General features: G+C 47.0%; 1 protein-coding gene across 2 annotated transcripts in view; it reads left to right on the forward strand.

The window, feature by feature from the left end:
- The window catches only part of Acsbg1 (acyl-CoA synthetase bubblegum family member 1), a 58017-nt gene that overhangs the window by 31111 nt on the left and 14016 nt on the right, over window positions 1–12890 (forward strand). For both annotated transcript variants that reach the window (XM_050119401.1, XM_050119400.1), the window contains 6 exons: window positions 494–714; window positions 1136–1224; window positions 1467–1587; window positions 10986–11066; window positions 11156–11305; window positions 11591–11767. In XM_050119401.1, the coding sequence (XP_049975358.1) occupies window positions 494–714; window positions 1136–1224; window positions 1467–1587; window positions 10986–11066; window positions 11156–11305; window positions 11591–11767 (839 nt within the window). The remainder of the gene's footprint in view (window positions 1–493; window positions 715–1135; window positions 1225–1466; window positions 1588–10985; window positions 11067–11155; window positions 11306–11590; window positions 11768–12890) is intronic.

A 12890-nucleotide genomic window follows, 5' to 3' on the forward strand; every position in this document is an offset into this window, starting at 1 on the left:
ACAAAACAGACACCTTATTCCGAAATGCCGATCCTGCCTCCAGGAATCTCAGAATGAGACTGTGACTGAGAGCTGTCTCCTCCTGTCTTTTATTCCTCTCTAGTGCTGGGATTAAAGGCACACAACTACCATCCAGTTTTTTTGGCAAACTAGTGTGGTTACTGGGATTAAAGGTGTTTGTCACCACTGCCTGGTCTGTAAGGCTGATCAGTGTTACTATTTTACTCTCTGATCTTCAGGCAAGCTTTATTTATTAAAATACAAATGAAATATCCCTACACTAAACTTTGCTCATCTTCCAAGGCCAAGCCAGACTTGCCTTCTCCAAACCGCCTTCCGGCCCACCACAGGCCTGGTTTGCCTGCCAGTTCTCAAGGTCCTGTCCGGAAGGTATTGTCGGCACCAGGCATGGAGGCCCTGCCCAGGTCAGAACTGGATCCCCTATAGACAACCCAGGTAGGTTTGACCACACTGCGGTCTTTTCCCCCTGCAGAGGAAACACTCTGGACAGCTCGGGCAGATGGAAGAGTGCGCCTGCGCCGGGAACCCTTCTGCACGCAGCCTCCCTATACCGTGCACCGGATGTTCTACGAGGCCCTGGATAAGTACGGGAACCTCAGTGCTCTGGGCTTCAAGCGCAGAAACAAGTGGGAGCGCATCTCTTACTACCAGTACTACGAGATTGCCCGCAAAGTCGCCAAGGGCTTCCTGAAGGTAGGAACCCCTCACTGCACACCCTTTCTTTCCTGAGACCTGCTTTCTAGCTTGAGTGCTCATAAGCCTCCTCTCCAACTCCCCAGCAGGCGAGGTCTCCAGAAATCACCACTGTAAAACCTGATACCATCCGCTGGGTTAACACTATATTCTGGGCCCTACGCTAAAGATTTTACATTTATGGAGCCTCTACCACAGGCTACCTTCAAGGAAGGAATCCAAATAGACTGGTCTCCCCAGAAAGTCAGAGGAAGAGTCAACAGGGTTGCCAGAAGCTGATTCCCTAAGATGTTTTCTGACTGGGTGAACTCTGAGATGGGGATGGGCCTGGACGGGTTTCTGCAGTCTATTGGGAGGCAGCAGGGGAGGGAGAAAGGTCCTTTCTGTGTAGTTGACCCGCCTATTTGTCTTTGGCCTGGAGCTTGGCCTGGAGCGAGCCCACAGCGTGGGGATCCTCGGCTTCAACTCCCCAGAGTGGTTCTTCTCTGCGGTGGGCACAGTGTTCGCAGGGTGAGTGACTGGGCAGGGGTAAGGTCTCCTATGGGCTGGTGGTGGGCAGAAAGGACAGAGAGGATTATTATTTCTTTAGCGGGCTCTCTACCACTCTGCAGTATCCCTTATCTCCCCCACCCCCACGGCCTTCTGGGTCCCCCTTTTCCCATCCCTGCCTGTTTGAGCTCCCTGGGAACGGAGTCTGTGAGGAGGGGATGATTCCTCTGCACCTGATATGAATCTTCCTGTGCCCCCAACAGGGGCATTGTCACTGGCATCTATACCACTAGCTCCCTTGAAGCCTGCCAGTACATCGCCCATGACTGCCGTGCCAATGTCATTGTGGTTGACACACAGAAGCAGCTGGAGAAGATACTGAAGGTTTGGTGGGAAGGGCAGTGGGTTGTGGTTAGAGGCTGGACATCTACTCTAGTGTATGAACGGTGCTTTATTCACCCATCAAGAATTCTTATCTCCCTCAGCCCATGTGCACATGCAATACACATGTACAACACACACACACACACACACACACACATACACACACACACACTTGGGGAGTGGGTAATATTGCCTTTCACTCATACTCCTGGCCAGGCCATTGTCTGTCATGGCCTTCCCTCTGGACAGGGTCTGACCTAAAGGGAGAGCTGTGGACATGGACTCCTCTGTGGCTTAGTTTGTGCTCTGGAGATGTTCCTTGGGCTCTAGCCACTTATCTGCTCCTGAGGGTCATCCTTCCAGAACCTGGAACCTGGGTCTCCAGAGAGACCACAGTAGGTGCCTGCCTCCCTTCATCTCTGCTGGAGAAGTCTCTTAAGAAAAAAATAAAGCAAGCTGGGACTTGTCGTTCTCACTTGGCTGTGGAGATACTCCCTGGGGCAGACCCAGCTCCTGGAGAGGGTCCCCTCAGGAGAGGCTGTGCGAGCCCTGACTGAGAATCACTGGCTCACAGCAAAGTGAGGAGACACTCCCCTCCCAGCCTCCAGAGTCCAGGTCTGCTCAGGGAACACTAGTGCAACAAGCTGAGTGTCCCTCCTCTCCAAGACAGGCCAGGATGAAATGCAGAGCTGGGGCCCAGGAAAGCTGTGGGATGGAGGGGATGGAGGGGACCTAGACCCCAAACAAGATCTAACAGGGGCCTGAGCCATCAACCTAAGAGACAGTTCCTCAAACAGCAGACATGGCCTGGCAGGTGTGAGTACACACACCTTCCTGAACTTGTAAGTGAGGCTGGATAAGGTGCCCACTCTTGCATCTTGTGCTTGGCTACCCTATGGCTAGATCCAGACTCCATGGAGTGTGCGCTAGTCTCGGACATGTGAGCACAGCCTTTTAGGCCAGTTTAGGGTGATTATGAAAACTCTATTTTGCGGCCATTCTGTTTTACTGTGAAGGGTTTCTCCTGTGGCTCCTTGGCTAGTGAGGAACTGTTCTGCCTCCTTACAGGGCCCTTTCTTTGAGTCCTGCTTTCAGGATCTCACTGACCAGCTCCATTTGTCTATCTTAGACGAGCATGTGGGTTTGGGACCAGACAGATAGGGACAGAGTGTGTGGCCCCAACCGTACTCCGAGACAAGGAGGGCGGAGCTATCTTCAGGCCGTCTTCTTTCCTTCTCCAAACTCTTGTTCTGAGGGATATGCTAAGTGGTCAACCTCCAAGAACCATGGGGCCTGGGTTTCCAGAGAGGTCATGGAAAATGCCCTCCCTTGTCTCTACCAGAGAAGTCATCAGGGATATATATGTTACTGGCCTTTTCAAAGCACCCTGGACTTAGCATGACCCAGAAGTCCTCAGATAGCCCCATGGTCTCAGACACACCCAGGTCATTGGGTCATTTTCTGAGCCTGACTCATCACAGCCTAACCCAGAACAGAGCCAGGCTCTCCCAGGCCCACTTAGGTCTGAAACCGTGATGGATTAGGAATCAATCTAACAGGGTTGAGGCCTCATGAGCTTGCCTTCATCATCCATGTTAACATGTCTATTGTCCTGGTACAGCTTGTGTTTAGGCAGACATGTTGGGGAGATTTTATTGGCATAGCTCCTGACATTACTATGAGACACAGTCTCACAGCAAACTCCCTGATCATGTGGATCTTAAATCTTTCCAGTACAAAGAGCTACAGACAAGCAGGGAATTCTGGGAGTAGAAGAAATAATCCTACCCAGGGTCAAGCGCACCAACTGGTTATCCAATACCAAGTGGTCAGCTCTGAAAACATATATACACAAAGTAACATTATACGGACAAAACAGACTGTATGTATGTATTTAGGAGTGTGTGTGTGTGTGTGTTTGTGTGCATCTGTGTGTAACAACAATTAATGAAAAAAGAGGCCATGAATTTGAAAGAGAGCAGGGAAGGGTCTATAGGAGGGTTTGATAGGAGGAAAGGGAAGGGGTAAATGATGTAATTATATTATAATCTCAAAAAGAAAGTTTTTCTAAAGGAACCAGTCTATCTGGAGGGGGGCGTGGCTCTGTGAGGAGCGTGCCTTCTAGGTGTGCATGAGAACCAGAGTTTGGATCAGCAGCAAATACACGAAAAGCCAGACGTTGTAGCAAGTGCCTGTCGGCACAGGTGGAGGTGGAGGAAGCCCATGGCTAGGCTCACCAAAAGACCTCAGAAAATAAGGTTGAGTGTGATTGAGGGAAAGCATCTGATGTCAACGTGTGCCCCCCTACACACACACACACACACACACACACACACACACACACACACACACTCATGGACATACACACATGTTGGGGCTGCTGTTAGGTCCCAATCCCCAAAATGGCAGTACCACTGGCAATGTCCGAACTGACAATCTGGCCTCAGCTTGGGGTGTCTCAGAAGGATTGCTGGCAGAAAGAGAGACGCTTCCACAGCGCTGCTCAGGAACCTGTGAAATAGGTCTCTACCTGCCAGGAAGATCCACTTCTCCACTTCTGGCAGTTGGTACATCTAATTTCCTATTAGCACACACACATAACGCATTTCAAAGCTCCGAGCTAACCTCCAGGCTCTTTTCTCCTCATTAACATCAACATCTCCCTGTAACGCATGTAAAAGCCAGTGATCTTCTGGCCTGCATGCTTCCTCTTCCCCTCCTGTCTAAATCTCAGGCTACACCAGGTTCTACCTCCTCTCTTCCACAGCTGGCCCTCTACATCTGTCCCTCACCCCCACCCCAGGTAGCCATGGCAGCCTCCCCGGATGCCTCTGGCTGCTCTCTACCACCTGATAGCCAGGAGGCAGTTTCATAGTTACAGTAAACCTCCTTCCCACCCATGGAATGGCTAGTTCAGTGGTTTCACTGAGCCCTCACTTAGAAGAAGGAAAACCAACTCGACAGGCCCTCTTTTGAACCCTCCCATGCTGGGCTGGGGAGGGTTGGATAGCTTAAAATGCAGCCTCTCAGATCCAGGGCTTCAGTTAAATGACTCCCTTAGGTGTAAAACAGAATCTGTGTTATGGAAGTTCTCAAACAAACAGAGACAGTCCCCTGCATCATCAGGTTTCATGTTTATCAGGGTGCTCTCACATGTGTCTTTGCCTTTTTGCTAAATTAAAAGGCAAATAACCCTAATCATGCTGTTTCATTCTCCAAGTACTTGGCTGTGCATCCCAATCAGCGGTGTGCGTCTTTCTTAAATAATGTCTGGTAACGAGGGCTGGGAGTGTTGCTCAATTAATAGAATGCTTACCCAGAACCTTGGCTCCACTCCCAGTGCCACGTAAATGTAGCCTACATCACTGGATGTGTAGGTACGCCGCTGTAGTCTTAGCACTCAGGAGGTGGAGGCAGAAAGACCAGAAGCTCAAAACCATTCTCTCATTACATAGAAAGTTAGAGGCCGGCCTGGGATACATGAGACCCTGTCTCAAAGAAAAGGATAAAGGAAAAACAGCTGGCAAGATGGTTCAGTAGGAAAGATGCTCGCTGCCAAGCCTGGTGATCTGAATTTGATCTCCAGAATCCACGTGGTAAACGGAGGCAGCCAACTCCCTCAAATCATCCTCACATCCCTCCACACACATATGCAACCATGCACAAGCAGACAGATACACATAAGTAAATACAACTTTGTGTCTTTAAACGATTCTTCTGCTCCTAGCATATACTCAGGTCTGGAAAACAAAATGGTCACTAATCAACCATGTGGCTACTTGCTCTTTGCCCCTTTCTGACTTCTGCATTGGGTTTGTGTTGTGTTTGGCTTTCCAGTCTATCTCGACCTCCGTTCCCACCTCAAGGTTTGTTCTAGATCTTCTGCTGTGCATCTTGAACAAATCTCAGTGCACCTTCAGACAGGGTACTGCTCCACGTGTGACGGGAACTCACAGAGCATGCGGACAGACCCACAAACCCTACAGTGGGTTTCACAGGAGCAAACCAACCAACCTCAGAGAATAGTGAGGGCTTTGCAGTCATGCTGAACATGTATAGGGGTGTGTGTCAGAGGGGAGGGCACATGTGTACTGTGTACTGAGTGACTGGGAAGGAAGGAAGGAAGGAAGGAAGGAAGGAAGGAAGGAAGGAAGGAAGGAAGGAAGGAAGGAAGGAGAAAGGAAGGAAGAAGGAGAAAGGAAGGAAGGAAGGAGAAAGGAAGGAAGGAAGGAAGGAGAAAGGAAGGAAGAAGGAGAAAGGAAGGAAGGAGAAAGGAAGGAAGAAGGAAGGAAGGAGAAAGGAAGGAAGGAAGGAAGGAAGGAAGGAGAAAGGAAGGAAGGAGAAAGGAAGGAAGGAAGGAAGGAAGGAGAAAGGAAGGAAGGAAGGAAGGAGAGAAAAGAAACTAAAAGGAAAACCAAATATAAGTGTGGATTTACTGCCTGAATGCATAACTAGAAGAACCATCCCCACCCCTCAAGTGTGGCACTTGGGAGTATCCCCAGGATCCTTCATAANAAGGAAGGAAGGAAGGAAGGAAGGAAGGAAGGAAGGAAGGAAGGAAGGAAGGAAGGAAGGACACGACTGCTCCTAGGCGTGGTGGAGAGGAGTTTATTCTAGACACGTGGGAGAGCATCGTCAGAGGCAGGGATGTCTGGGAGAGTCCAGAGTAGACATGACCCTGAACCATGTGAGGAGAGGGGGAGGGGAAGGTGGGGAACCAGGTGCAGCAGCCAGGAGGCCCAAAGAAGAATAGACAAAAAGGATCAGATAACCAAAATGGCTAGATCATATAGGGAAAGGCAGCTGGGGGGAAGGGCAATCCAGCCCCTGGGCTGGAGAAGTTTGGGGTGGGGTGAGGTGGGGTATGGCAGTCAGGAGGACCCTGTAACAGGTGGGGACTGAGGGATGCAGGGAGGATTCTGCTTTGATATGTTAATGGGCACCTCAGCCATTTGTCCCATATTTGAAACATCATACTGAGGAAACCAGAGGACCACTTTCAGAAATTGGTTCTCTCCTTCCACTAAATAGATGCTGGGAACTGAACTCAAATTGCCAGGCTTTGTGGCAGGTGTATACCCTTGAAATTCTCTTGCTGCCTCATTCCTCAGCATTCTTGAGGTTTCTAAAGCAACGCATTCCTTCAGTTTCTCTTTTTCTGAAAAAAAAAATTACTTTTGACTTCATTTGTTGAAAGATTAATTTCGTCTGATTTTGCATTCTTGGTTGACCCTTCCTTCCTTTGTTCTTAAAGATTCATCCCAATGTTTTCTCTCTGTGTGTTTCCTGATAGAAATCTGTGGTGTCTTTCTTCCTCATTATAATATATTTCTCTGGCTGCTTTTTTGTTTTGGTTTGGTTTTTGGTTTTTGTTTGTTTTGTTTTTTTCTTATATAACATTTATTCCCAAAAATGCATGGAATAAATAAATTTGGCTGTGAATCATTGCTAGAATGTCAAAAATTATAAATCTAATTTGAATAGCTTTATATTCATAAATATTTTTAGTAATTTCTATATTCATAATTTCTATATTAATATCACAGTTCTGTAATTAATATAATCTATGAGCCTTAACTTACTGGGTAATAAATCAGTATTATCTAGGAACTATTATATATGTATTTGTATATGTATATATGTATTCTATATAGTCATCTAGTTCACTATACACTCAGTTTGAGTGCAGTAGTCAGCTGTAGCTCAAAGCTCTCATCACAATTTTTGTGATATTTCACACTGATAGGATGTCTCCTGTCACTCAGAATGATCTTGAACCATTTGTTTGTTTTTTAAGACAGGGTTTCTCTGTATAACCCTGGCTGTTCTGGAATTCACTCTGTAGACCAGGCTGGCCTCGAACTCACATAGATTCACCTGCCTCTACCTTCTGAGTGCTGGGGTTAAGATGTGCCTCATCACCACCCAGCTTTTCTGGCCACTTTCAAGACTTGCTTGAAACCATTGTTTGCTCCTTTGAGGCTAGTCTTGAACTCCTCTGCACACTCCAGGCCCTGCATTGTCACGCCTGTCTCAAGATGTGTTCCCTAGCACTGGTTTTAATGCTTCCCTCAGGCTGTATCTGGAGAGGTTTTTTTTGTAATCACTTCATTCACTTATTTATTTATTTGTGTGTGTGTGTGTGTGTGTGTGTGTGTATCTTCCTTTAAATTCACTGAGATTCTTGATTTGGTGGATTTATAGTTTTAATTTAACTCAGCAATTCACCAACTTTATTTTTGAAACATAGGGATTTCAATTATACATGTATTAAATTTCTTTATATTAGGGCTGGAGAGGTGGCTCAGTGGTTAAGAGCATTGCCTGCTCTTCCAAAGGTCATGAGTTCAATTCCCAGCAACCACATGGTGGCTCACAACCATCTGTAATGAGGTCTGCTGTCCTCTTCTGGTCTGCAGACACACACAGACAGAATATTGTATACATAATAAATAAATATTAAAAAAATTTCTTTATATTATACCACAACTACATTTTTTTCTGCTCTAACTATTTTTGAAGGCAAGTTCAAATTAAACCCCCTTAAGACATGGCTTTTCTGGGTCTATGTTTTATGGCCTCCAAGAAACCTGCGTAAGACCTGTTTCCTCTGTCTTAACCATTGCTCTCTGTAAACAGAAGCTTCTGTCCCCCCCCCCAGTCCTGCAGCCGTTCAGTCCCAAATAAACACACAGAGGCTTATATTAATTAAAAACTGCTTAGCATATTGCTCAGGCTTATTACTAACTAGCTCTTACAACTGAAATTAATCCTTAATTCTTATTTTATGCTTAGTGCCTTTTCTCAGTGCAGCATTTTCATCTTGTGTCCTCTATATCTGGCTTCCCTCGTCTGAACATTCTCCTAGTCTGGTCACCCCACCTATACTTCCTGCCTGGCTGCTGGCCCATCAGCATGTTATTAAACCAATACCAGTGACAAATCTTTCAAATATACAAGATCATTATCTCACAGCAACTTTGCCTCCAGTTTCATGAGCCCTCCTCAATGAGGTGTCTGTCAGCACGGCTGTTCAGCCAGTGAGAACTCTCCCTTCTGTGGCTCTCCCACCCGTTCTTCTGAACTACCTTGCCCTCCTGACTCATTGCTCTCTCACATCAGTTCAACACGCACGACATCAGACACGCCTCCCCTCCCCTTCCTCCCTATCCTTCCTCTTCCTGCTGTTCCTCCATCTCACCCTCTCACCTCCCTCCCTTTTTCTCAAGCTCCTCATACCTCCCTCACCTTTCCCCTGCTCTTTTTCCCTCCCCCCTCACATCTTCAGACAGAACACTGAGTCCATAGAAGCTCATCTCAATCTCAGGAGTGTGTGTGTGTATACACTTGTGCTTGTATGTCTGCGTGTGTCCATTTAAATCATAATTCACAGTGATAGATAGCTCTGATTCAAACATTTCATGATGAGGATTTAATTTTGATTTTATTCTTGAATTTCTCTTATCTAGCCTTAAAAATTGTAGCAGATTGGCCTAATCCTATAACACATATCAAATAATTTCAAAATAACAGTATAGATTTATTGCCAGAACAAGACCTATGACCGGGTGGTGGTGGCACATATCTTTAATCCCAGCTCTCGGGAGGCAGAGGCAGGTGGATCTCTGTGAGTTCAAGGCCAGCCTGGTCTACAAAGCAAGTTCCAGGACAGACTCCAAAGCTACAAAGAAACCCTGTCTTGAAGGGAAAAAGAAAGAATTAGACCTATGAATCGAGACATGGTGGCAAATACATGTAACCCTGACACTGACACTTAGGAAATGGAGGGAGAAAGTTAGCCAAGGCTACAAGTTTGAAGCCAGCCTGAGTTATATGAGACCCTGTCTCAAAAAGCATGCCCAAATACACACACGTGTGTGTGCACACAGAGAGAGAGAGAGACAGGGGGAGTGGGCTAACTAGATGAGCCAGCAAATAAAGCACTTGTATAAGTCTGATGACCTGGGTTTGATCCCTAGATCTCACATGAATGTGGTGTTAACTCCACAAGGTTGTCTGACCTTCACACATGCATACTGTGACATGTGCATGACTATACCCATCATATACACACAATAATAATAAATAAAAACGTTTAAAGGCAAAATAAAGTGATAGAGAGCTAAGAAAATGACTCGTCCAGTGAACTGCTTGCTGTACAATCATGAGGACCCAAGTGCTCACAGACCTTGTAAAAACCTGGGCATGGCAAAGTATATACACATAAACACAACACACACAGGTTGAAAAAAAAAAGACAGACAGACAGGCTGCTGAGTGAAGTTTGAAATCTCTTCTAACTCTTTCCTAAGAACAAAGAATCAAAACACAGGCATAAAAGTCTTTGATGAGGCCAGCACCACACACCTTTTATTCCAGCACTGGGGGGGGGGGGCAGAGGCAGGTAGATCTCTGTGAGTTCAAGGCCAGCCTGGTCTACAGACTGAGTTCCAGGACAGCCAGGGCTACATAATAAGACTTTATCATTAGGGAAAATGAAAATATACAAGCAAGTAATAAAACAAAAAAACTTTTGATGCCGTTGTGTTTATATGATGTGTATTTGTGTGTGTGTGTGTGTGTGTGTGTGTGTGTGTGTGTGTGTTTAACCAGGTTGACGTGTAGTCTTCATTTGTATTGGCTTGAAGTGTTTTGGTTTTTTTGTTTGTTTGTCTGAAACAGTCTTACTACATAGCTCAGGTTAGCTTGTGATCCTCCTGCCTCAGCCTCCCCAGTGCTAAGATGACAGGCACACACTGTCATACTTGATTGTCAGGTTTATTTCATTCAGGTTGCTCTCAAGACTGGAAAATCATTTTTTCTCTTTTACATATAAACGTATTTGTTAAATAATTATAATATTTACATGATTCCAAAGTCAAAATTATTTGTTATACTTGAAGACTTTATCCCTCCCCCTTTTGTTTTGTGCTTGCCCCCACTCTCTGCCTGTAGAAAGTCAGGGTAATGAGTTCTAAGCTTCCAGAGCCCCTGTGACAAACATAAACAAATGCTTGCTTGTATGCGTGTCCGTTATTCACATATGTTCACACCGCATTCCTTCCTCAGGCCACGAAGCCATGCTGTAGACACACATCTTTCCCACTGAGTAATTTAGGAGACACACCGTGTTGAAGTTTACACTCCCTTTGCACCTCCGTCTCCGTCATCTGCACTAACCTAACACTCTGGTGTGTGACTTGTTCAATCAGGCCCTGGGTCCCCACTGTCACTGCACCCAAGTTCCCACAATGGGGAGCTGTGGACAGAGGTGTCCCACTGACATTGAGGATCAAAAATAGGAGACTTTTGCTACAGCCCAACACGTGCAGATGAGGCTGTTTCTACAACGTGGCCATTTTCTTGCTGAAACCCAATTTGTTTCCCTGTCGATGCAGATCTGGAAAGACTTGCCACATCTAAAAGCAGTGGTGATATACCAAGAACCCCTTCCGAAGAAGATGGCCAACGTGTACACGGTATGAGTAGCGGGCCCTGGGTGACTGGTGGGCCTGTCTGTGCCTACACGGTTGACCCAGACCAACTCCTCTGCCCTGTGTTGCCACAGATGGAAGAACTCATAGAACTGGGACAAGAAGTGCCCGAGGAGGCCCTAGACGCCGTCCTTGACACCCAGCAGCCCAACCAGTGTTGCGTGCTGGTCTACACATCCGGCACCACTGGAAACCCCAAAGGCGTGATGTTGAGTCAAGACAATGTAGGACAGTTGCCCAGATGGGTGGGTGGGATGACTCTGGGCTGCGGTCCTGCCTCAACAGCCTCTGGGGAAGCCTCTCGGACTGCTCAGCCTAAGGAGCTAGATGTAGGAATGCCCACCCATTTGTGGTGTAGACAGAGCCCTGCAGAGGGGAGAGGGAAGGGAGCAGGGCGGAGGCCTGTCCCTAGAGGTCTCTGGAGCCTGTAGGAATACCCGAGAGGGCACCTCTGTCCTCTGGGAATCTCTATGGAGGTAGCCCAAGCCCCTGTGGTTTCCTCCCCTCAGATCACATGGACAGCGCGGTTCGGCAGTCAGGCTGGGGACATCCAGCCAGCAGAAGTCCAGCAGGAGGTTGTCGTCAGCTACTTGCCCCTCAGTCACATTGCTGCCCAGATCTACGACCTGTGGACCGGCATCCAGTGGGGAGCCCAGGTCTGCTTTGCAGATCCCGATGCCCTAAAGGTCAGTCTGTCTTCCTGACTTCCAGCCCCATGTGTGTCCAGTGTGTGAGTCAGGGCCTACCCAGGTGTGTGCTTGAATCTACAAGCCCTGTGTACTTGCCGATTCCCTGTGCAAATAGCACTCAGAGTTCTTTCAGCAACTGTTTGCCCAGCCTGACTCAAATAACCAAATGAATAGGGAAGCTGATGACTTTATATTAAGTCATATAAACTACCACCTTCGGTCTCAAACTCCATGAAGTCACAGTTTCCTAGAGTATGGCCATGAGATGATCAAAGGGTAGCCACAGCTTCCTGCACCCCAGTCTCATAAAATAGACCTAGTCTTTGCATCTTTATTTGAACCATGAAAAACATTCCCAGAAAACCCCTAGCCAGCTTCCCTGACCTGGTGTCGTCTTGGTAGCATCAACAGTGTTACATGGTTAGTCCTAAAACAAACACTGCTTGGGGGAAGCAACCAGCGTGTCCTTGTTTGGCTATGGTTGCTGGTGGTGGTGGTGGTGGTGGTGGTGGTGGTGGTGGTGGTGGTGGTGTGTGTGTGTGTGTGTGTGTGCGCGCGCGCGCATGTGATATGCTCTTGTTCTCATCTGTGCACATGCCTCTGAAGGCTAGTCAACATGGACTGGTTTCTTCTTTAATTCTCCATCTTTAAAATTATAAAATTTAAGATTTTTGAAAATTGTTTAATGTATGCATTGCGTCACATCCACAGAGACCAGAAGAAGGCAGAGAGCCATGGAGCTGGAGGTTCAGGTATTTGTGAGCTACCTCATGTGGGTGCTGGGAACCGAACTCTGGTCCTCTGGAAGCGCACCAAGCACTCTTAGCTGCTGAGCAGTCTCTTCCACCACATCTACCTTATTTTCTTTCTTTTGAGACAGGCTTGCCCCCTCACTGTAGTAAATCAAGTGAAACTGTTTTAATAACGCTGAATTCAACCCTATAGATGCAGAATTTTAGCCTATATATTTGATATATTTTTAAAATATTTATCTTACTTTATGTGTATGAATGCCTTGCCTGCATGCATGTGTGTGTCCCTGGTACTCTCAGAGGTGAGAAGACAGAAGAGGATGTTGAATCTGCTGGAACTGGAGTCGTGGATGCTTGTGAGGCATCAT

This window comes from Alexandromys fortis, unplaced genomic scaffold (genome assembly GCF_014885135.2).
Source record: "Alexandromys fortis isolate MF-2015 unplaced genomic scaffold, M_Fortis_MF-2015_v1.1 scaffold_167, whole genome shotgun sequence".
Taxonomy (NCBI): domain Eukaryota; kingdom Metazoa; phylum Chordata; class Mammalia; order Rodentia; family Cricetidae; genus Alexandromys; species Alexandromys fortis.